General features: G+C 35.4%; 2 protein-coding genes across 2 annotated transcripts; one reads left to right on the top strand and one right to left on the bottom strand.

The window, feature by feature from the left end:
* The first annotated feature begins 550 nt into the window (after nt 1–550).
* LOC103940638 (L-galactono-1,4-lactone dehydrogenase, mitochondrial) lies at nt 551–7,583 on the top strand. Its single transcript, XM_048576486.1, is given in 7 exon segments — nt 551–1,267; nt 1,701–1,951; nt 2,397–2,582; nt 5,165–5,567; nt 6,623–6,736; nt 6,738–6,764; nt 7,074–7,583. Coding segments are annotated over 7 exon segments (1,800 nt in total). The 5' UTR covers nt 551–607; the 3' UTR covers nt 7,233–7,583.
* Nucleotides 7,584–15,471: 7,888 nt separating this feature from the next.
* On the bottom strand, nt 15,472–18,378 carry LOC103940637 (BTB/POZ domain and ankyrin repeat-containing protein NOOT1). Its single transcript, XM_009350786.3, is given in 3 exon segments — nt 15,472–16,541; nt 17,494–17,910; nt 17,912–18,378. Coding segments are annotated over 3 exon segments (1,497 nt in total). The 5' UTR covers nt 17,993–18,378; the 3' UTR covers nt 15,472–15,542.
* Between the last annotated feature and the right edge of the window lie 7,538 nt (nt 18,379–25,916).

Genomic DNA, 25,916 nt, shown 5'->3' with positions numbered 1-25,916 from the left:
TCTTTATAGTAGTAGGAAGGGTAGAATTCTTACCCTTATATGATTACATCTTTTAATAGGTTATCAACTTCTTATAGGTAACTACAAGATACTCTTAGATATACTAAGATTTACACAACACATTCCTAGTCCGATATGACTGCAACGAGCTCAAATCATTTTCATTAAAGCTTCCTAATTAAATAATACCGCTTGTTAAAAAAAAAAAAAAGAATAATAAAAAATAAAACGTTGGATGCGCCCAACAAGGATCTAATAGCAAAAAATTAAAAGTTATGGACGTGGATATATAACTAGCAAATTCCATCTTATAAATGGTCTAAATCCAAAAAGTAAGAAAAACCTCAAGCGGCTCTTTACTAGGAAATGTGTTGAGCTCTTATATAGCGGAGTTATTCAAATCTTATCGGTAACTAATCTAATAAAATTTATCAGTTTAAAAAAAAAAAAAAAAAACTCACATTGACGAATAAACCCAAACTCACCGTCTCCCCAAAAGAAAAGAAATAGTTTGATAAAAGGAAAATAAAAAAAGAAATACAGAAAGAAGTAGAAAAACGAAACGAAAAAAGGGCAAAAGGAAAATTTAAAAAAACAAAACGAAAAAATGCTCAGAGCTCTCACTCTCGGACGCTCCGTCCAGTCCCACCACCACCACAGCAACCTGAGAGCCGTCGCTTCCACCACCGTCCCTCAAAACCCACTGAACCCAGTAAGCTCAACACGCGCATTATCCACCCTTTCATCGCCGTCATCGCCGGCACCATCTTCCTCAGCCTCCGAGCTCCGCAAGTACTTGGGCTACACCGCCCTCGTCCTGTTCAGCGCCGCCGCCACCTACTACTCCTTCCCTTTCCCCGAAAACGCCAAGCACAAAAAAGCCCAGATTTTCCGGTATGCTCCGCTGCCGGAGGACCTCCACACAGTCTCCAACTGGAGCGGGACCCACGAGGTCCAGACCAGGGTTTTCCACCAGCCCGAAACGCTTGAGGAGCTGGAGAAGGTCGTGAAGGATGCCCACGAGAAGAAAACCCGGATTCGCCCAGTTGGGTCCGGATTGTCGCCGAATGGGATTGGACTGTCCAGGGCAGGGATGGTCAATTTGGCGCTGATGGATAAGGTTTTGGAGGTGGATAAGGAGAAGAAGAGGGTGAGAGTGCAGGCTGGGATAAGAGTGCAGCAGTTGGTGGATGGGATTAAGGAACATGGGATTACTCTGCAGAACTTTGCCTCCATTAGGGAGCAGCAGATTGGTGGCATTTTGCAGGTGGGTTTTGCATTCACATTGGAATTCATCCGTACTTTTTTTTTTTTTGAGAAGAAACGATAGCGGTTTTATCTGTATTTTGCTCCTACATTATCAGCTAAGTAAGATGGTCTGAACTTATGTCTGTTTCAGCTTTGTATTTTAGTGATTTATATCCAATGATAGATATATATGTGAGTGTAGTCCAGATCATTTTTAAAGTAGTCATCTTTATTCTTGGATGTGTTGCTCTGTTGGGGTTTGTAATTTTGATAATCCGAAACCCATAAAAGGATACTGATGTGTGGAGTTTTCGAATGTTTTTTTTTTCTATTTAGGATAGTGTAGGGAAAACAAAGGAGAGGATCAATTATCTAGTTAAGATATAGGGAGGTATCAAGGGATCTTGAATGTTTCTAAATAGTTATGATATGATGTTACTCATATGTTTTAGGTTGGTGCACATGGTACTGGTGCAAGATTGCCTCCAATCGATGAGCAGGTGATCAGCATGAAAATGGTCACTCCTGCTAAGGGAACAATAGAAGTTTCTAAAGAGAAAGATCCAGAGCTGTTTTATTTAGCCCGCTGTGGCCTTGGTGGCCTTGGAGTGGTTGCTGAAGTCACCATCCAATGTGTTGATAGACAGGAGCTTGTGGAGCACACTACTGTTTCAACCATGGCAGAGATCAAGAAAAATCATAAGTAACTCTTTATTCCTTTCATTGGTAGAATTATCAATTTGTCTTCTACTCAGAAAAATAAGTACATAATCTCTCCTGAGTAATACTTACAAATTGCAACAAATTGATGGGAAGCTGAAAAGTATAGAGTGAGCCAACAATCTAATAAAATTTGATAATAGGGTTTTACACATTTTTAATGTATGGTGAAAACACTTGGATTGAGTGCTGAAAGATAATTACATTATTCTCAACGTTATTTGATTGTAGCGGCTTGTGAACTCGAGCAATATGTTGTGGTGAAAAATAAAAACTGTTGATCACTGCATGCACCAATGTGCTTATGGTTCTTAAATCTCAGAATTCATTGATAAGTGAGGCTTAGCTGCAATACTCTCTCTCTCTCTCTCTCTCTCTCTCTCTCTCTCATCTGTTTGTTTAAGAAATATTTTTCTTTCCCTCCTCAGGAAATTGCTATCCGAGAATAAACATGTGAAGTACCTTTATATTCCATATACCGACACTGTTGTTGTTGTGAAATGTAACCCTGTATCAAAATGGAAAGGTCCCCCGAAGTTCAAACCCAAATATAGCAGTGATGAAGCCATACAGCACGTCCGAGATCTCTACACGGAGTGCCTCCAGAAGTACAGGTAAAATTGTTCACTGTTCTTGCTCGACCACATAATCTAGAAAGATAATTGCTCTTGTGGAACTGAAGGACAAGAAAGTGATGATATTAGATCTTTTGAGCCCTTTATAAGCATACGCCGAATGTCTATCCTTCCCTTTTATCAATTTTGTCTTTTCTTTATCTTTAGATTCCCTTGGCTTGGAATACGTTGTAAGTACAATCAAGTAAAGGCATCAAAGTACTACTAGAGCAATATGGCATAATGGGCAACAAATATTTTTTCATCATGTTCTTAAATGGCTGCTCATTTTGTTTTCATTTCTCTCTTTCAGTTTCATTCACTTTGAAATTCTTGTTTTCTTATTACTGGCTATAAGCTTTGAGAGTCTGCTTATAAACTAGTAAAAATATTCTCCTACTAACTAATATAGACACATAAACATGTACTCCAGTAAGCATGGTTAGCCTTGGTTGGGATTTGTTTAACAAAGATCAACCAAGGTCATGAAATCCCATCCAATGGAACACTGTATGCATGTTGGTGGGTGTGCGTTGCATATTGCTATCTCTCTTGTAAATATTTGTACTGAGTAGGAGTGATGGACTTTAATTGTTATAGTTCTTTGTAAATTTTGTACTGAGTAGGAGAGATAGACTTACTTTCAACATTCTTATATGTGTATTGAGTATATGCTTTATCTTCTAATTTTTCCTGATTGTCTTTACAAATAAAAGAGAGAAGACGATATAGGGAGAGACATGCATTTGTTGAAGAGTTGCATAGAAGAAAAATAAAAATTCTTGGAAGTGTCATGTTCATTTGGGATTCCAGATGTTTAGTATTGTTGGAAATAATTCTGATTGATGCGATTAATTAAAAGAATGGAGAGAGTTGTTTGTTTGGAAGCAGTTGGATGTCATTAGAGTTGAAGCTGAATAATAATGGATTTCTTATTTCTATCAAGTATGGAAGTGGGAGAAGAAGTTGAATCATCATTGCCCAAGAAGCCGATGTCCTAGGTTGGTATGGTTTTGTCAGGATGATGGTTTTTCTGTTCCATGGGGCCAAGTAAGAGAGAATAGGGGATGGTCTTCAGGAAATGGTGGGAACTTTTACCGTAAGTTCATTAGTAAAATCATGAACTATGAATATCCGAGATCAAGCAATTGATTCAATGAGAGCGTCTGTTTACAGGAGCACACATATTATATAGTAGGCAACTGTATCATTCTAAGCCACAACTGACCCTCAAGTTGGCTAATGAAAAACTAATAACAATCCTTATCTACTAGTACAACACCAGCGTTCTACTTGTCATTCTAATTTGTACTAACCCTCAATTGGCTAATACATAATTAATGAAACCCCCTCCACCATACATAGACATATAAATAAACCCTCACTCCTAGATTTAGAGAAAAAACCTCAACTTAGTACTTTTTTCAAAATCTACTCCAATTTACTTAGGGAACATTATTGTGAGGAAACCTTAGAAGTGATAGGTTTTAGGCTTCAGAGATTGAGAGGATGATGGGAGATTTGGATGCTTGGACAAGTGGATTTTATTTTATTTTATTTTAATTTTCATAAGAAAGGGGGAGGCTAATATAGTAGAAGCATTTCTTGAAAGGATTTCCATTTATTATTCGTCTTTGTTTGATTCCCAAAGAAAGGGGTGGGTTAATTATGAGAGATTTATTTGGGAAGAGTAGTAGGGTCACTTGGTTAGTTGGAACTCTGTTTCTCAGCCTCAATCAAATTGGGTATGACCTTGGAGAATATTTGATACTAGTAATATTTCTTTCTGGGCAGTTGGTTTTTGGGATTTCTTTCAGAGAAGAATTCTTTGTGTCAAAATCAGATAAAAAGCTTCTATGATTTGCATGAAAACAGTTGGGCTTATTCAGGGTCTGATGTGGTGATTTCGAGGTGTCCTTGGGAGGCTATTTCCTGAGAATATCATGACTGCATCTTTATTTAAGTTGATTTTGGGAAGGACAGTAGCAGAATATGCTCTTTCATCCTTCTGTTTCCTATACTGTACCCTTTATCTAATGCTAATGGTTGTAATCTGTGATCTTCTAGTGTCTTCCTCCGCAAATTCTATTGATTGTTTTACTTTCGTCTATATTTTCTAAAACCGTAGTAATAGAGAGATGGTGGATTCCCTTTGATTCAATCCTTAATCTTGTTTTCGTATCTTGGAAAAGATAAAGATCTTGGTTCCAGAATTCTTTGTGTATTCTAGTAAAAGTACTTATTTGAGAATTTGATTGATGGGTCATTTTGTCTCCTATCAAGGAAACAATATAGAATTTTATTGATGGGTTTATTATTTCAGTATCAGAATTTTGTCCTAAAGCTTTCATCTTGGGAATCTCTGGCTCCCTTAAGGAGGTGGTTCAAACCTTTTTCTTCTTTTTCTATACGTTGTATTGTTTTCTTTTTCTTATTGCGTTTGCATAAAATGGATACATGGTCCTCCATTGTGATATCTCTTTCCTATTGTTTTTTGTTTCATATAAAAAAACCCCTCTGTATTGCTGTTATGTTGATTCATCTGTTCATTGCAATTAACCATTTACACATGTTACTTGCAGAGTAGTTCCAGATAAGAGTGAAGTAGACATAAATGAGCTCTCATTTACTGAGTTAAGAGATAAACTACTCGCCCTAGATCCTCTCAACAAAGATCACGTTGTAAAGGTTAACCAAGCTGAGGCTGAGTTCTGGAAGAAGTCGGAGGGATACAGAGTGGGATGGAGTGATGAAATTTTGGGTTTTGATTGTGGTGGTCAACAGTGGGTTTCAGAGACGTGTTTTCCTGTGGGAACCCTTGCCAAACCAAGCATGAATGACCTTGAATACATAGAAGGTTTAAAGCAGCTCATTGAGAAGGTTGAGATACCTGCACCTGCCCCAATAGAGCAGCGCTGGACAGCCTGCACTAAGAGCCCCATGAGTCCAGCTTCAAGCACAAGAGAGGAAGATGTATTTTCATGGGTAATTTGACGAACCAATTTTTCCGTATATCTCTTGAGTTACTTCTTATCCATATTTGAATCAGAAAGCTGTAAGAAAGTAGTATAAAAAGATGAATCAGTTGTCGAGCCTGCATACAAGAGTATTTTAAGTGATACATGAGGAAAGCTTGATAGATTAATTGGTGGGAAAAATCTTGCGGGGTTTAGTATTATGATATTCCCTTTAGGTTTAACTGAGAGTTAGTGATGAAGTTCGTGCTTATTACTGGTGTTTGTGTCATAGGTCCTAAGAGGAACATGACATGTTTATTGAATAGGTAACACAACACGACTTGCGTAACCTGTTAATAAATGGATTGTATCCAGAACCCATTTACCCATATAATAAGCCGATATCATCATCTCTAATGATAATGACATGACATGATGCAACCCACTTGATAGGTCACAATAACATGTATACATGAATTCAACCTACTTGACTTTTATGTTGTGTTTGTATAAGAGACCAAACTTTATCAGTAAATATAAAAGAAAATACAAGTAAGGTGAACATGATCTTTAACTAATTCAACAACCTCAAAGAGAAATGCAGGATACACTCAATACAACACTCCTCCACCCCCTCCCCAATCAAGAAAATTGTAGTTAATTATTAAACATCAAACAAGAACATGACTCAATATGCTTACCAAGATATAAGTAATCACTCCCTGTTACACTGAGGTTCTGACACTTCTACCTTAGATATTTAGTACTGCTATAATGATTTGACGTTCATATTTTAGATCTCAATCTGGTTTGGGTGACGAATAATTTGTAAAACTTTTGAGGACCATGATTCAGTAGAGGTTGCTTGACCAAAATTGAAACCCGCATCAAGTTTCAATCACATTCAGTTGCCTGTGGCTCTTTTCTTTCATCACCTTCTAAATCTGCCTTAGACGCAGTCTTTGGATTGAGTTATATTTTGGGCTTAATGGTATACATGTTTGGAGAATTATTTCTCTCTTATCAAAATGCTTTACCAACTGCAACGCTCATATGTCAAAGCTGTTTTTAATTTTGCAACAGGTTGGTATAATCATGTACCTTCCTACAACAGATCCCCGCCAAAGAAAGGAAATTACAGAAGAGTTTTTTCACTACAGGCGACTGACCCAGACACAGTTGTGGGATAAGTATTCCTGCTTATGAACACTGGGCTAAGATTGAGGTACTAAATTCATCTTATGCTGTTATCTTCTTATACTCTTTATAAAAAGATGTTGCCACCTTAATTTACGAAGTCAGAAGACTTAAAGTTTCTGTTTTTCTATACCCTCAAAGTCATACATTTTAAAAGGGTCATTGAAATGCAACCTTAACAATCATCTTCTATGGGAACAACTAGAGTAGTATATGTGGATTAAAATTGTTTGTTAATTACCAACCTCCTCTAAGGAATTCCACCCATTTATCTCTGTAAATTGGCTCAATACAAGGTGTTATATTTATCAAGCATTTACACGTTTGTCATGTGCAGGTTCCAAAGGACAAGGATGAACTTGCCGCTCTCCAGGACAGACTAAGAAAGCGATTTCCAGTTGATGCGTACAACAAAGCTCGAAGGGAGTTGGACCCTAACAGGATCCTTTCAATTAACAAGCTGGAAAAGCTTTTCCCATTATCAGATTCCATCTGAGAGCCATCCTTCATTGGTTAGTTTTTCATTAGTGCATTCTTTTACTCAAATCTGAATGCATTTTATCTCCAATCTTTTTGCCAAACCTGCCTTGAGCATCTGTAGCCTCAAGAATATGACTTTGAAAATTAGAGGAATCTTGAAATATGGTGTGGTGCATTATAAAGATTATAGATTATGGTACTAAGCAGAAGCCTTTTTGACACAGCCTTCGATATCCAAGATAGTGACTTTGATATTCAGGCCTAGATGGCCATTGGAGAGAAGTATTGTTTCTGGAGCTTGCCTGAAAAAGTATAATTAAGTTTCCGCCTTCTTCTAATAAGCAATACAGTTTGAGTTTGCTCGATAGCAGTTGCATGGTTGTTTGAATTGTTGGGAACTGTCAAATTTTTTTGAGATTTTTACGTTCAATCTTGAAGGCTGATCCATCAGGATTGTGTTTATTATTTGTACGTGGCATTTTTTTTTACCGAGTAGTAGTGGACAAATATAGTGTGAAGAATAATTTTAATCATTCCAAAGGGGGGGGATTTATCTCAAATTTTGTTGATCTACTATGTTGTAGCTTAAATGGTTGCTTATATGTGGTGCATGTTTAGGAACCTCTCCTAAAGAATAAGGAGAAAGGATGAAAGGATAGGCCTTTTCGCACTATCCAATGGCAAACAACTGATCAAAAGTTAATGAACCTTAATTTCTTAGGGAATGAAAATATGATGCTATATTATTACAATAATGTGAATATGCAGGTACAAATAGAAACAGTCCGCTAAACCACCCAAAGATAAGAAGAGATACAAAACGAGTAAGCTATTAAGGTAGTTGTGTTCGTAAGGACTTCAGAAGCATTCCTCACAAAGCCAGCAGCAGCATAAGGCGAAGAGGCTGCACCAATACAAAACACAAAAGAAACAAAATGATTAGCTTGAAATTGCCATAAATCTTTGTACTAGTTCATTGTATGATATAGTTTTTGAGTGTTGTCTTTTGAGTAAGGTAATAGGAGGCTCATAGATGCATGAAATTTTCTACAGTGGTGATTGACAATACAAATTGCTGGATAAACTTACCATCCTCAATGAAGCCTCTCTCTCCCTTCGCCTTCGTACGAGGCCTAAACTTCTTACCGGTTGGGGAAGTTGGTGGATTCTCGGTTGCAGTTGGGTATCCTTCAAAACAAAACAGTATAAACAGTGAGCCAAAGGAGATTTTATCGCGGAAAAAAAGACGGGATGTGTTATCGGAGACCTGGTGGAGGTTGGTTCTCTTGCGTCTCTGTCTTGGCCATCTTGGAGAAGAAACGAGCGACGCTATCAGCTAACTTTTCTCGGTGACTCTGGTGTTAATCTGTATGTGGAAGTTATGGTGATTGATCTGTAAATGCATATATATAGACAGGGCCACAGTAATACTGGATTAAAGATTCGGATAAGGGTCGGCTGCTAGCAGTGTAATATCAAAAGGGGCTTTTTCTAAACGTGGTGGTGAAGTGCTTCTAGTTGGTCTATGTGTTTGAAGAGCATATTATGATTCACATAGGTTTCGTTTTGACCCGCTCAGCTGACATGTGGTTTTGATTCTTGAGAAAGGACTCCGGAAAGAGTTAGCGTCAGTCGTGCATCCTTAAAACAACTTAGGGTAGAATCACTTTCGGGAGATTTTATGCAGAACCACCTCCCATGAGCTTCTCGATAAAATCAGAAAGTGTAACTCATTTTATAGAGAAGCACTTCTCATGCCTCAAAAGTCAAAAGTGATTCTAGCCCTTACATAATCACTTCCAGCAAACAGATTTAGTGACCCAAAATTTGCATTAGAAAAACTGAAGGAAAGCAAGGCTCATCCACGTCATACAATTCCAAAGCAAACAGAAAGTCTTAATAAAAAAAAAATAGAGAGGGAGAGAGAGAGAGAGAGAGAGAGAGAGAGATGGGGGTTGCTTTTGATTTGGATTCTTTACGTGCCCAAGAGGAGAATAAAAAGTACCAAAGTGTTGAGAAAATGTGTAAGAACATGACAGTTGTACACTAATGCTAATTTTTTTCATTAGTGAAGGCTCGGCAAGTAGTTTATACAAAGAATATATGCTCTATTGGAATAAAGTAAAACATGGTTTCGACAATGCTGTGGATGTTTCCGCACAGGTTTCTAAAGAATCACCTCCTGCACTGACACTAAGGTTATCTTCAGCCGAAAGATCTAAACATAGTCCCATTCAGAATTATAGTCCCTTAATAATTTATTATTCTAAACCTTAATACTTTAAATTTATTGGTTAATTTAATTAAATTACCGTTGCATGTTTTCAAATTTAATCGTTGGCCAGCTTGATGCCTTTTTTGGTCAAATAATAGCATCGTGAGCTCCATAAAATTATAGTCTAGTTGTTGATTAGAGATGAATTTTTCGACAAATAAAATAATTTTTTAGTTTTTGAATTTTTAACCTTTTCTATTGAAGATGGCCTTAACAACACGGCATCAAGCTCAGCCGAGCTAGCGGGCATCGAAGGCTTAGCAAAGCCCAAAATGGTTCCGTAGAACTAGCAAGGCTTGATAGACATATTAGCGTAGCAGGGCTGGCCCAACGTAATCCTTATAATCATGGCCAAGTCAAACGGCGAACTGACTTGGTGGGAAAAGATAAGGGTCTTAAATCCTCCGATCACAATGCGCCATGTGCACCTTAACGAGTCACTTCTAACGGAGAGAGCTAAAGGTCCAAAAACTATAAAATAGCATGATTTGCTCAAAAACAACTATTGGCTAGACTATAACTGTATGGAGCTTTCCAGACCATTATTTGGGTGAAAGGACATCATACTGGCCAAATATAGCCCCCTCTTAATCATTTTTTGGGGCCCAATTCCTCAGTTCCAATAATTGATTTAAATTCAACGGCTAAAGTTGAAAACATCAAGCGGTAATTTAATTCAATTAACTAATAAATTTAAAATATAAACTTAAAAATAATAAATTATTGAGGGGGTTATGTTTAGTCTCTTCGGTTAGAGATGATATATGAGTATGGCATTGACACTGTCCATTTAAAAGTAATATTTTGCAAGGCTATAATTCTGTACGAGATTATATTTAATCCTTTTGAATGGAGATGACCTAAAGACATGACCCGAGAGATAATTGTTTATCTGACGAGAAACTTTAAGCTCTTTAATTCCATTTATTTTACATAAATTGATTAGTTTTATCACTGCAGATTGCACAGTGAGAAGCTAAGCTGGCTGCATGCTTAACACATAATTAAAGTCCTCTCCGAGTCCCATGGGATTTTTAGTTTAAAATCTTGATGGGTTTCTGTTCTTTCAAATGTCCAAGCAACCGCAGAAGCAATACCCTATACGACATGAATATGCTAAACCCTACGTACGGATGGCATGCACGTCAGCTCAAACTCTGATGCAATTTAGTGATACCAAATTGGCACATTGTCAAACTATTTTCCATTTTGTTGATTTTTCCAACTATATGGTATTACGATCCCATTAGTCTGCATGAGAGTAAGTTATCAGTCTTTGGTTCCACAAGAAAGAAAAAAAAAATCTCTATATGAGTCTCTACACAAAATTTTTATTTATTTTGTACATTTTATTTTGTCTCACTTTACTCATGTTCTTTTCTCTGTCCTACTTTACACCATTCCATCAACTAAGTTAAAAAAGTCTTAGTTTTACTCACATGGCATTTGTCTCTAATTTGGTCTTGTCATCAGTAAATATATAGATAGGCTAGAGAAATTGTTGGTTTTAGTGACAATTTGGAAGATTTTAGCCACTTAGGGTTTCCAAGGAGGGAATTTGCTTAATTTGGAGGGGTTTTGTTTTTGGTGCGTGGGTTATATTTGCAGTTTTAGATGTTCTTAAGGTCAAAACAAGTTGAAAAGATCAAAGAGCCTCTATGTCTGTGAAACTAACGTCACTTTCAACCAATTTGATAAAATGCCGTAACGTGGGACATAAAAAAGGAATACCGGAGTAAAAGTCAAACATAATACAGTGTAAATGGTAAAATGAGATGTTACATAAGATATAAAGAATGACTAATTAAATATAATGTCATGGTTTTTTTCTTTCTTCTCTTTTTCTTCTTCTTGTACTTCGCTAATTATGTAACTATGCTATGTATGCTAGCTAGGTTAAGAATAACATTAATGTTAAAGGCTTATAACTGGTAGACGTTTACTTCTTCGTGTTGCAGAGAAGTGCAACACGAGAAATCTTATCATGCTTCCACCAATTTTTATGACAATATTGATCACTACTTATGGATGATGGTAGTCAGTTGCAGAGAAGTTAAATAAGTTTTGGGGATTGTGTAAGGATTTCGAAATATTAGTTAGGAGCTAGATACTTACCATTTTCTTGGACAGATGAAGGAAAGAATAAAAACTAAAAAAAAAGAGAAAAGTTGAATTTCTTGCATTAACTTCCGGCTTACATCTGCATCGTACAAAATGTTCTTCATTTTTATCCATATCAAAGAAGGATAATGCTAAGGAGACTAATATTTTAGGAAAATGTGTCACTAATAGGAAATAAGCATATTAATCAACGTAATAATCGCAAGTGGCCCTTTACCATAGTGGTGGAAAATAGTTGAGCCATTGCATGGGGATGTGGGTTCGAACCTTGTCAGTAACTAATTTTCGTTTGACGCTTGATTAATAATCTAATTATTCACAATCATATCATTTGATTTAAAATTTTGATTTCCCTAGCATTATCCGTCAAAGAAATGAGAAACTTCATATAAATCCAACTTTTAAAGCTAGCATGTGAGAATTGTTTAATAATAATATTCAAAAGGTTTTTGGTAATACTGACACATTTTTGACCAAGAAATGACTTCACTATATATACGTCCAGAAAAATTAGTAAATTATGACTTCAACAAGAAACAACGTGCTCCTTCGGTATGTACGTAGGATTGAGTTGGATAACTATGTAAATTTTTTAGTTTAAGGGCATATTCAAAATACAAGTAAATAATTTTTTTATTTGGGTAATTAGAAGCGCATTACATACATGTAAATTTAAGGATATAAGTTTTCTTCATGATTAATCTATCTTTTGTCCTCTAATTAGAAATATTTTTTTAATTCTTTCCTAGACATACCTTAAAATTAAAAAGTTATTCATTCTAATCCAATCTTACGTAGTTACTTACGAAATGATGAGCCCATGCTCAGGTACTATTTGGTCATGTTATTTGACCCCAATTTTTTTATTTTATTTATTATGTTACATAATATCTCTCAGTTTCTTAATTAGTTATTGCTTAATTTGATGCCTAGTTAGAGTGAGTAGAAAGGGTGACCATTGTAACAACAATTTAAGGAAATAATAACACATAAACATTTTCATTCACGTACAACTGAGTAAGGAGAGATACAAACAATATATTCATGTATGCCTAAAGGCTAGGAAAAATATATATAAATGAAAAATATTAGAGAGACAATCTAGTTAGACCATAAAATATGATGTGTTACCAATAGAAAATGCTAGAGAGATCATATTATAGACCACTTGATGTGGCGGTTGATGATTGCTACATTATGTTGTCTACAAAAATATTGTTCAAGTAGATTGTCTCTCTAGCATCATTGTCACCAATATAAAATAACCTCGTTAATCAAGTATAATTCAATCATCAATATTCACGTTATGTGGTTTATAAAGTATAGTTTCAATAGATGGTGATGCTGTAACTATAGTCTATTAATTGACAACCCATGCATATTGGAAGTCTAAACCTTACTTAAGTTTGAAATATTAGTCCCATAAAAATTTCTCAAGTTATTTTGGGAGTTGTAAGGATATCATAGAAACTTGAGGTCTATTAATTTGTAGAGGTTATAAATAATGTACTAGAAAGCCTTGAAGGAGAGACTTGAATGAATTGAAAAATATATTCACTATGTGCAATTGAAGTGAGTGATTGTTTCCTCCTTCTATAGTCAAGCATTTGGCTTGGCTGCGTTAAGTGAATTCACAATTAGCGATGTAAGTAATTCCGTTGCCCCTAATTGAGTGATTCCCCATGTTCCTTCCATTTAACCTGAATGCCCATCAAATGGTTTCCCTAACATTACTCATCATAATTAAATATGTACATATGTATCTTGATGCCCGAAATCTTCAGCTCAAATTGATAGTATATGCACTTATTAGATCACTTGTTTTTTTTCCACACTCATTATATCGTTAGATTGTTCTCCAATATTCATACGCATGCATTAAAATGGTGGAATCAAGCAGGAAGCTAAGGGTATGGTTCCTTCGTCTCGGATCTAATTTTTCTTTTGAAAATAATGAATGTAGTTAAATTACTTAATACTCAATAGTTTTAAAAACAAAAAATTGAATCCAAGAATGATACCAAACAAATTCTAATTGACAACATGATTATATTAGTTTAGATCCAAAGGCTTAAACTATTTGACAACTTAATCAATCAAAAACAAGAAAATGAGTAATCCAATGGTTCATGGATTTTAAGGTTTTCTTTTTATTTTTTTTGGTCAAAAGAGTAGAATTTATTAAAGATGAATAGAAACGTTTACATCCTTTGTAAGGGTATTAAACAAGAATTCTGGACCAATCCCACGCAGGGCAGTAAATGCAGCAACCTTGTGAGCTGCCATATCCCTTAAACTACGAACAAAAAGAAACTGAACTACGCCAATTTGATCAGCTAACAACCTAATATCATGAAGATAGCACTCCAGAGTAACAACCTAATTTTTAGTTGGTTTTGATTTTGTGGCTAATATGCAATTGGTCCTCACGAGTTCTCAATTAGATTAAGGCATGATTTATCTTCCTTATTCTACTAAATTACCAAATATAATTAAGATTTTATTGTGATTTGTAGGGCAGTTTTCCCAAGTAAATCGGCATAGATTACTGAGTGCAAGAAACACTGTTTCTTCTATATTATATCGTTAGTTTCTTTTAATTCGAAGTTGATGAAAGACAGAAAAATTAACCAAAAAATTATTTCAAAAGGAATATAACAAAGAATCCTGTACAATGCAGGAGAGACGACAGTGTAGCTAAATAATTTAGGGTTCTACATCTAGAAAGAGACCAGTCACCGCCATATGGTACAATAAAAAAAACTAGGGTTTTAGCTGTAAGCTTTGTGGAAGCATGCATGTTAACTCTGCATATATAAGAAAATCGGTAAGGTATTGTGAGACAAAAAAGAGGATTAGAAATTTAGAATTACAAACGAGCGAATCGGGACAGATTTTCATGGAAAAAAAATATTATATGTGTGTATATATATAAATATGTATATATACATATACATATTTAAGTAGTCTCCAGTAGTCTGTAGGGTGCTGTCACACTCAATTGTTGCATTCATGCAAGACAACCACTCAATTTGTCCACAGCAATGTATTCTCATACCTCCTTTTTAATAATTTAATTAGCCAAAATCACAGCTAAACAAAACTTCCTTTCACACAGCTTATTGCACATAAGACGAGACAGCTCATTTCCCTAAAATTCCCTGTGTCAAGTGACTCTTGTCCAAACAATGCCTTACAAATTAATAAAATTTAGACAAAAAAACTAGCAAGATACCCCTACCATATGATACCCAATTCATATTTATATACATAATTAAATTAAAAAAATAATAATGCCTCAACCATTTAGTCAGATATGAAACATTTTATAACGAATTATTATACTGATTTAGCTCGTGAAATGATGATATTTTTTTAACTTAAATAATATCGAATAATGCGAATATAATATGCATAGAGGGATGATGAGAGGTGGGTGGGGGACAAGAAAATATATGGAGCATAATAAATACGCGATGAAATTAGATAGATCAATAAATACAAAGGAGATGACAGGCCAAACCAAAGAGGTTAAAAAGAAAAGATTGACCTGCGTCTCCGATCTCCATCCACCCCATGCATTGCATTAGCAAAGATCTTAGATTCTCCAAATGTCTCATCAACATTCACCCCAATGCCTCCAATTTCATATGAAGATGAACGAAAACCCTACAAAAAAATACGGACACAACCATACAAAACAGAGACAATAGAAAGAAACAAAGAGAAGAATCAAAACATGTAATTAACCACTACCGATTAATTAATCTCCTTAGACTAAATAAGATCATATTTCATGAATTTTGACGACTCTTTCTCCTTCGCCATCCAAGAGGGGATGCATATAATTAAAAAGATATAAAATAATAATAATATTATTATAAGTGATGATCACGAGTCTTAATTAGCTAATAATATAGCTACGTAGTACTAGTAGTCGTGAGAGTGGTGGTACATTGTTGATGGGTCACAACCACTTTGCGCCCTATGATGATGATCATGATCTTGATGATCATGGCCCTCCATATTTCTAGACCCCATTTGATGAGCTGCTCCAAGATTCAGATACACCAACCTAGAATCCAAGTTAAGGTTCCCAATGTTGCTGCCACTGCTGCCACTGCTATGGTGATCATCGCTTAGTGGTGGGTAAATCGCCGTGGAATTCGAAGAATTAGGATTGTTGTTTGCATTGCTGTTGCCTTCCTCGCGTGAAAGAACAAGAGCAGCGGACTGTACGAGCTCAAGGCAGAGTCTGAGCTTGTTAGGTTCAATGTGGGTTAGTCCCGGGACAGCCCCCTTGAATAGAAAATCTGAAGTTAGGGTTCGGAGTACGTCCAGAGGAGTAACCCCATCGACCGTTCGGACATTTGGGTCAGCGTGGTGATCGAGTAGGACTGCCACCATGTCCGGAGACACCATTTCGGAAGCAATGTGAAGCGGGGTTTTGCCGGCTGGCCCTGCCGGGTAGTTTACATCAGCTGCACCAAGTTCTAGTAACGCTTTCACAACTTCCCGGCTGCAATTTTCGACTGCATAGTGCAATGCCAATGCCTCATCGAGATTTAGGCCTTCCCCCATTACCATGAGCTTGACAAGTTCGACATCTGACGAGTCCAATGCCCGCCTCATTCGACGGATTTTCTGGTCCTCAAGATCCGCAGCTGCCCCGAGGTCATGGTGGTGATGATGGTGGTGATGAGGCATCATTGAACGGCGGGCGATGGAGGATTTGAGACGAAGCTCTTCGATTTTGGCCACGATATCGATGGGTAGGTGCTTGGCAAGGACTTCTGGTGGGAGGCCAGATTTGGCAACAAGGTGAGAGCACGTTGTCCAAAGCTGATGCATGTCTTGTTTCCTGGAAGCTAATAGGACTTTCATCACATCGTCAATGGAGGCCTTTTCCACCATGCTAGCCAATTGCTTCTGTAAAACCCAAAAAACAAGGACATTGTATATAATGATGTTAATGGTACTACTAGTTGGAATTTCATTATTGAGATATATAGATTAGATATATGCACTTTTGGGATTTTTTTGTACATTAACAATATTTGTATTGATAAAGTGATGGGATGTTTTAGTCTTTTTCTTGAATTTTGTAATCGTTTATCCTGTTAAACCAAATGAGGAAAGTGAATGTTTGGGATGGATTTGTAGTGTTTACTGTGGAAAGACAAGACTGGATATCAAGATCTAAATTTAGAAAGTCATGATGTGCATTTCAAAGAAAGGAAAAAAACCCAATTCAAGAAAATTGAAATGGTACATGAAATCAAGAAGGAAGAAAAAAACATTTGTTGGATTTTTTGTCTTTTTGGTTGGAGAAACCTCCTGATTTTTTTGGGATGTTTTTATTGAAGATTGTAATGCTCCTTAATCATGAATAATATCCTAAAGAAGAGGAAGAAGAAGAAGAGAGATGCCTATGGATTATTAACACACTACTATAGAAGAAAAAGTAGTATGGTTGGATCAAATGCTTGAAAAAATAAATAAATTAGTTAAGCCTTTGCTACTTTATATGGAGGAAATAAAAACACAAATTGAGAGGGGTAAAAAGAACTGGGATTGGAAAGGGGAAGATCCCAATTTCAATTATAACTGAACAAGAACAAATGATGTGAAAGAGAGAGAGAGAGAGAGAGAGAGAGAGAGAAATCCCAGTACCAAAAAGAAAATGAAAATAATAGAAAAAGAAGAAAAGCTTTTACTTCCCAAAAACAAAATCAAAACCCAAGAATTGTAGAAATTCCCAAAATCCACTAAACATAAGACTGCACACACAGAAGAACCAAGAGAAAAAGTGAGAAAGAGGGGGAGCAGAGGGAGAGAGAGGGGGGGGGGGAGAGAGAGAAGTTAGAGAGACTAGTGGTACCTGAGTGAGCAATGCAAGTTGTTCAACGCCAAAGGATCTAGCGGCAGCAAGAGTGTCAAGGGCAAGATCAACGGCGGAGGTGCAATGCGTGTGCCAACACCCTCTCTCTCCACAATTAGGCCTCGGCTCATGTTTCTGAGGCACTATCGAGACTTGTCCACTGTACAAGAACTGCAACAGCAACAAGAACACCTCGTACCCCACCGAGTTCACCGGTATCACCTGCTGCTGCTGCGGTGAACTACCTGACCCCCGGTGATACGATGACGATGTGCCACCGGGACTCATCCTGGACCCCGAGGGGTCTAGACCCAACGGTGGGTCAGGCCCACAAAAGAATTTCCGGAAGAAGAGGCTCCGGGCTGCCAGGATGCACCTGTGGGCGTGGACGAGACGACCCTCGACGCTGAAGGTGACAGTCACTGAAGGCTTGGCCATTGATGAGCAGATTCAAGTAGTCTAAGGACAGAGATCTTAGAGACTCTTCAAGGCTGCTCATGATATGATGCTTTTTGGATATGGTGGTAATTATTCACAAACTGTTTTAGGGTTGAGAGAGAAAGGTAGGGATTGTTGAAAAGAGGGGCTAAAACAGTAATGGGTTCATTTTTATCTGTAATTTTTTTCTTTCAGGATCAATTGGTTTTGTTGTTGAAGGATGCGATGAAGAAGATGAACTCTCTCTCTCTACTGTTAATGTTTTTTGACAGATTCTTTTGTCTCAATGGAGTGATATTGTGTTTGTGTGTGTTGGTAGATATTTTGGAGAGAGAGAGCAAATTGGGTGGCTGTTCTGGGCGGCTGGGGTATTTAAAAATAAATCATTAATAGAATAAATAATTGATTAGTTAAAAAAAATGATGGGAAAGGGGAGAAAATGATGGGAGGGGTCAGGGGTAGAGAGGGAATGGAAGAACAGGAAATCAGCAAAAGGTTTATTATATAGTTTATATGGATGATTAGCAATAACCCTAGTTACAGTAATTACCTCAATATAAAATGAGTTGTCAGAAAATTGAATTAAAACTTTCACCCTTTTATAGAAGTGGGGGATATAGAATAATAGGATATCATATTTTTCTGATTTGTGTTGACTGCAGCTAGATGTTTAATGGACTAATGAGGTCCGAACCACTTTTAGCCTCAATTATCTCTGGATGTTTAACTTTCTCAATCATACAAGGCAAAGTTTAGACTGCCCTTTATAGCAGTTAATCTTTTGATTGTTCTTAGTAGGACATTACTTGATGTAGCCAATGGTACTATGGTTGCTTTCATGCACTACAGCATTATAACCAAAATTGCACTTTCAAATCGGAGGATAATCTTTAATTTAGTCGTATCATTTCGAGTAACAGTGTTTTTTTTTTTTTTTAATTAAGAAAATTAGAATCTCCTACAGTTTCTATATCATTTAAATTATACATTTGTGCTTTTTAAAAATTTGATTAAAATGTTTTGACCAATAGTCACCTCAAGCTAAATTACATGTCATTATTATATTTTTTTAAATTAAAATAATTTTTGAATCATGATGCATGTTTTCTTATTTAGTGGAGATATAGTAATTAAACTATATTTTCTCTTCTTCCAGATATGTTTTTTCGATCACAATTTTTTTTTTTTTTTGTTATGCAAACATTTAATGTTATTTCTTTTTCCAAATGTTTTTTTTTTCTTTCAAATAGTTGGTGATCAACATAAAAGCTTCGTGTAATTTTTTCAATTTTTTTTTTTGCTGTTTTTTTTAAGTATAGTTGTTGACGAATTATTAGTAGGTACAATACATTATGTATATATTATCTGCGGGTATGCTTGAATTTACAAAAATCATTAATTGGTACGTTTATTCGCAATTTTGGTATGTTTGATTTGATACATATTATTAATATTGGTACATTAATTTTATTTTGTACACATTGTGTATTGGTACTTTTATAATATTCTCAATCCTATTTTCTCTAAACGTACTAAAAGAAAAACTTATTTTGGTACGTTTGATTTTGTGGGATTTAAAAATATTTTAAACTATTTTGAAAAGAAAATATCTTAAATCGTAGATAATTATTTGCTAAATTGTAGCATTATTGTGAAAATAAATTGAATCTAACCAACCTTTTTTTTTTTTTTTACAATTATCTCTGAAGGAAGAGAGTGTAATCAAAATGCTAGATTATAGGAAATTTGTTAAGATATAATGTGCATATAGCACCAAAATTATGACAAAAAAAAGTTTAATCAAATCACTAAAATGCATGGATGTTTGATCTAGAAAATTCAAAACCAAGGTGCCTATATCAAAAGATGCCTTTTTAATTTGTAGTTTTCTTTTTGTGTTATAATATGAGAAAAATACATGGAAGTGTGAGAGAAATAGAAGAGTGGAGGAAAGATACACAAAGTGAAACCTAAAAGCAAAAAATCACTAATTTAAAATTGTTTTCATTTTCAAGGTTTTATTTTCATTGTTTCTTTTTATTTCTTCATTTCGCTCTTACACCGTCTTTTCTTCACTCCTCCTTTATCCCATATACTTTCTTCATATCTCAAACACAAAAAGTAAAAACTAAAAATTAAAAACTAAAACTCAAATGATTATTAAATGAGTCCTTACAATAACAAAATGAAACAAATTATTTTATTTTGAAAAAACTAAGGAGATCTTCAACCATGGAACGCTAATAAAGTCATGGGCTCATTTTTAGCCCTTTAAATATAATTTTTTTGGGAATAGTAGCACGCTAATTTTTCCCGTCTACAACTATGGAGGGCTAGTTCCCACGTGTGCATGAAAAGTCATGCTCGGCGATGTGCTGCACCACCTCTTCACCAAGCCATCAAGCGGTGGCTCCATGAAAAAAAAAAAAAAATGCCCTAGTGCTTGAGGAACGACACTTTTTAACTTTTCTAGAGTATAGTGATATTTTCTTTACATGTAATAAAAATGTTTTTGGTTCGATTCTCGTCAAAAACGAATTTGAATCACATTATTACTAGTTCATTGTCAGGCTTAACCTACTCCTCGAATCTTTTAGTATAGATAATATCGTTTGTTTAGGAAAAAAAATTAAATAAATAAATCATTTGTGCCCGCAAAATAAGCACATTTGCAAAATGCTCTTTGATTAGAGATTATTTTGTTCAATTTTAGGGCTCACATTTTCCAAATGTCCTTGGTTGGAGATGTATAAACAAATTAGGTGTTTGTTTAAGCTTTTACTATTTCATTTTTTCTCAATCAAAGGGAAAATGTGGGCTAGGGGAGACTTTGACAGCCATTCAAGCAGTTCCAAGTGTCCCTTCAACATATGTTATTTACATACATCATCCAGTAAGAACCTCAATAACTAATTAAGTTAAAAAAAAAGAGCTAGAATTGATTATGCCAATATGAGCATGCTGCTACTGCAATGTCATACAAACTTCTTTCGTTTCCTGCACTATTTGAAATTCCACCAAATGTTATGGGTTGAAAATAATGATCAAGAAAGTAATCATTTGGATAGCTTCATGCGTAAACATAGCTCGACTCAACTTACATAGCAAATCAACAGATTAAAAAAGCATATGCATTTTATGCATTTTTGGTGAAAGAAATAAGCATTGAATTTTTGAAAAGATATCTTAACCTTTTTAATTCTCAAGCAATGCTACTACTCCACACATCAAATATCTTTGACCAACTTTTGTTCACACCAATAATGTGTTATGCCTATCATATGTATTTTTAATCTGAAATGCTCTGGACGTCATTCATTTTCAACAAGAGGATAAAATCTGTCGTTTGGTTAATAGACTTGATCAGTTATATAGAGTCCCAACTTGAGTCAGTTATAATTTTTTCAATCCCATTTTAAGAAAATTTGTGTTCACGTAATAATAATTTTCAATAAGTCTTAAAGTATGCAATATTGTATTACAAATAAAGGTTTAAGAAGAACTAAAATATTTTGGGACAATACTAATTATTTAGAGTTGATGTCACATCTTTGAGTTTACAGATATGTAATATCTCGTTTGCATGGACACCTTATTGTCGAAGCCAAAATGTCTCTAGCTCTCAAGTATGTTAACAGCTTATTGGCATGAAACTTTTAATACGCATTTCAAAATTAGGTGTCTCTCTTTAATTTTTCGTTACATCTTAGAAATTGACATGCTTCATTAATTACTAAAGTAGTTTTTCATATCTATTTTTCTTTGATGAAGGGTAACTAATTTTCTAACACCTCTGCTAAGTAATAACGTTCTTATGTAATAGAATTGGTTTGGTCCCCACCTTATGACTACATACTTAGGTTTTAAGTATTGTTTATTCTGTTAAATAATGAACTAAAATATATAAAGTTGAATGTGTATTATACTGGTACAAGGATTTCTAGAATATAGGAAACAATCTAGATCCTATAAGTCAGCATGTATTCCTACAATTATGGAAGCAAACGTATATGCAAATAGTCAGAGGATCAATCATAGAAATCATTCATTTTTTCTCAACACTCGCCCTCAAGTTGGAATGTATGTTGATGTTTCCAACTTGCCAAGTAAGATAGTAAATTTTGAGAGTCCAGGTGGCTTTGTGAACCTGTCTACTGGTTTGGGATGTTGATATGTGAGCTGTTTCACGTATAAGATGACAGAGGGTTTCAATGTGCTTGATCCGTTCATGGAAGACGATGGGATTTGAAGCAATGTGAAATGCGGCCTGGCTATAACAATATAATTTGATAGGGTATAAATGCAGAATGCCCAAGTCATTCAAGATGGATTTCAACCAAATTATTTCACATGTAGATGCCATGAAACGATTTCCGCTTTTGTACTTGAACGTAATATGGTAGCTTGTTTTTTTGGTTTTCCAAGAGACCAATGACTTTCCTAGAAATATCTAGTACCCAGGTAACTAATGTCGAGTGTCACAGCATCGAGCCCAATCTGCATAACATAAGGTGATATGTCTTTTTTGTGGTTTTTTCTTGTTTTTGTTTTTCTCTGCCCTCAATCTCGATCTATCAATTCCCTTCTTCCTCCACCTCGTTCTCTTAGAGCAACTCCAATGTGGGAGCCCTCCTCCCAGGTTATTCACTATTCAATCTACGTGGTGAATAGTAACTGCCCTTAATGAATAGTAATCGCCTTTTGCATCTCCACTGTAACACTTCAATAGCCCTGACAATAGGCAATAAAATATTGGTATTTTTTTATTTATAAAATAATACAAAATAATTTTAATTGTAATTTCGGATAAGATTTTTAATTGTTCTCGTTGCGCTACTTGTCATAAAATCCGAAAAGACAATTATTGGGGATAGATTTCCGATAAGATTTTTAAAACTATTTTTTCTTTTATTTTTTTATTTATAAAACAGATTAATATCAACCGTTGATCTCAAATCGAATGGTTGATATTAAATATATTTTTTTTATTTTTTTTACTGTTGAGATTGAACGGTCCAAATTAAAGAGCCGTTGAGATTGAATGGACCGTAGGAAGACACAGTGGCTTCCAATGGTAACATTTCAGTTCTGAAAAGTGGGTTGACTTTTCTGAAATTATGTTGGGCAACGCGCCCCCACGTGCGAGTGGGGTGCACGCGCCTGACGGAAAAAAAATAAAAAAAGGGCCTGACACCAGGTTGACGTTAGTGCTGGCGTCACATCAACTTGGGCTCTCGGACTGGCAATTCTTCACAGGCCCTGAGCTCAGACCTCCACCTCCACTCGGACTTCTTCACGCTGGAGCGAATCCACAGGGCCTTAGGCCCTTTTCTCTGGCCTTGTCCCTCGAGCAATCCACCACGGTGGAGTTGCTCTTATCATTCCTATAGGGTTAGGTGTTGATACATTTAAGCGATACAAATTAAAATAAAATAAAAAAACAAAAAGTTAGAGAAAGTGGCGAGTCATAATGCAATAGTGAGGATTAGGGTTAGGGTGTTAAATAATTAAATCTTAATAACAAAAGGGGCGGAATGTAAAAAAATAATAAAAAAAAAAATTAGGGGCGGTTGTTTCCCCTACTAGTGATTGAAATTAACAGTTGGAAATTGTTCCCATTTTAAGGGCTGATTTAAACACCCCTAGTAAAACTAATAAGGGCAAATAATATTTTTGCATCTAATCTCTACTAATTAATAAAACACTCATTGTCAACCAAAATCCTATAAAATTACCAGTTTAACTCTCTAATTAAAATAGAACATGAATAAGAAATATGAGGCAAAAATGTAATTTCACACAACCAAATTTTATTGTTTTTTTTTTCAAAGTCTCACCTACATGTAATCATAACATATCTCTAATTAAAAAAAAAAAAAAAAAACATTCTCGCTCCCACATTCTCTATCACTCCCTTCCTCTCTCATTCTATTTCAAAAACAAAAATAAAAAATTTTCTCACACACTTTGTGTATGCCCATATGCTAGTATCTTATTAATAGAGGTGAATTCTTCCATTAGCCCCTAGTCGACTGCACCTAATATTCACTTTTCCTATAGTGTTGCCTTTTCCCCTTTTTTCATCCATTAGATCTCATGCCCTAAAATTTTCACTCTATGTTCACTCCAGTGGAATCTTTAAAAAGGACAACCACCATATAAAATGAGTATAAAATAAATATGGGGCCAAAATGAGTCTTCAATGGATCGAAAAGTGAGTCCTTAAAGCATAGGGACTCATTGGATACATAGTGCATGTCCTCACATATAGAGACTGTATAGGGACAAAACTTGAGTGGAATACGGGGCTCACAATCTTGCTTGTAGTTTTTAATGCTTTTCATTTGAATGCTTTTAATTAATTAGAAAATGGTTCACATAAACAAAAAAATGTATACCTTGAGTGGAAAACGATACCCACAATTTTGATGAAGATTTTGCTTTTAATGCTTTTAATTAATTAAAAAAGGTTAACATAAGCAAAAAATGTGCACCTAATCAAATTATCATAAGAACTTCAAATTTAGGGATTATACTATAAGGACTTTACCATTGGAGGGAATATTCCTTTAGGGACATAAAGATTCCCTTTTAGTCCTTAAATGAGTACTTAAAAGTGGTGGTGGGAGTCCCTAAATAGGGACTTCCATTGGAGATGCTCTTAGATTGTTGTTGGTGTTCATCCCCACTCTTCTACACTTGTAAACTTCAAGTCTACAGTGGTCCATCAGGTGGATTGAAGCTTAATTTTGACCTTGCTTTGATCTGTTGAGAATGACACAAGTTGGCTCGAGTACAAAGCTCTAAACCCATCCTCTACAAATTTCTCATCAAGGCTTGCTCTTTAACTCTTCCTTGGTTGCTGATGGCAGTGGCGGTGGTTCTTACGACTGAGGAGTAGTTAGGGCTCCAAAAAATTTGTTCAGGTTTTGGGTCTAAATCCTTTTTTTAGGCTTTTTATTTTGTTGTAAAATTGATCCATATCTTTTGTTGGTGTTAACTTTGTATTTGGATCATTTTATATACCTTGTTTATGATAATGATTACCATTTGCATAAAACGGTGAAGGGAAAGGAAAGGAAAGAATACAGATTATCCATCTTATTTTCAATATGTATTGTATCCAAGTGACCTCTATAATTAAGTAAATTAAAACCATAATATTCATTAATCTGTTATCCCTACGCCACACTTGAAATTTCCTGCTAACCAAAAAAAAGTATTTAGAGATAAACTGTCAAATATGTTGCAGTCTTATTGGATTAAGAATGTGATTGTGTAAATCCTAGTGTATCTAGGAGTATCTTGTATATTCTCTTTAGTAGTTTAATTCCTATTAAAGTTGTAAACCTATTAGGTTAAGGATTACATTTTCTCTTCTACTATAAATAAAGGCACAATGAGGTGACACAACACACACCTCAGAATTACATTTCTCTCTTCTTTCTCTGTTATCGCCAACCCCTTTCCCTCTCTGTCCTAAACACAGTTCAGTTAAATAGGTCTACAATACGTTATTAGCACGCTCTTACCAGAAGTTAAGGAACTGAAGAATCGTGGAGAAGGCTCTCTTTTACAATATCAAAAGGCTTTCAATTATTTTCTGCCAATTAGGTTCTTCTAAAATAAATTAAGATATTTAAAAAAACCTTAAAGTATGAAAACATTCCCCATGATGTATGAACCCCTATATTTATATTTTCCTTTCAATTATATATATTGTATATAGTTTCATATATTTTGTCAATATATACACTTGTTCATGCAATACGCAATTATGATATGTGGAATTTTTGAGTCATTGAAATTAATTTAGAAGCAATTCGAAGAAAAAACTGGGATTTATGTGGCACCATCGTCGCACCACTATGGCACCATCTGCGGCCCAGCCGCGTGAAGAAAACCCTTGGAATAGTGTTGTTTTTGACACCTTGGATTGATCGGAGCAGCCTTTTCGGCTTGTTGCCATTAAACTACAACCAGGC

Source organism: the organism of the source record quoted next, unplaced genomic scaffold (genome assembly GCF_019419815.1).
Source record: "Pyrus x bretschneideri cultivar Hongxiangsu unplaced genomic scaffold, Pyrus_bretschneideri_v1 Contig9, whole genome shotgun sequence".
Classification (NCBI taxonomy): Eukaryota; Viridiplantae; Streptophyta; class Magnoliopsida; order Rosales; family Rosaceae; genus Pyrus; species Pyrus x bretschneideri.
The sequence above is the reverse complement of the archived record's forward strand: the minus strand, read 5'-3'. Positions and strand labels throughout refer to the sequence as shown.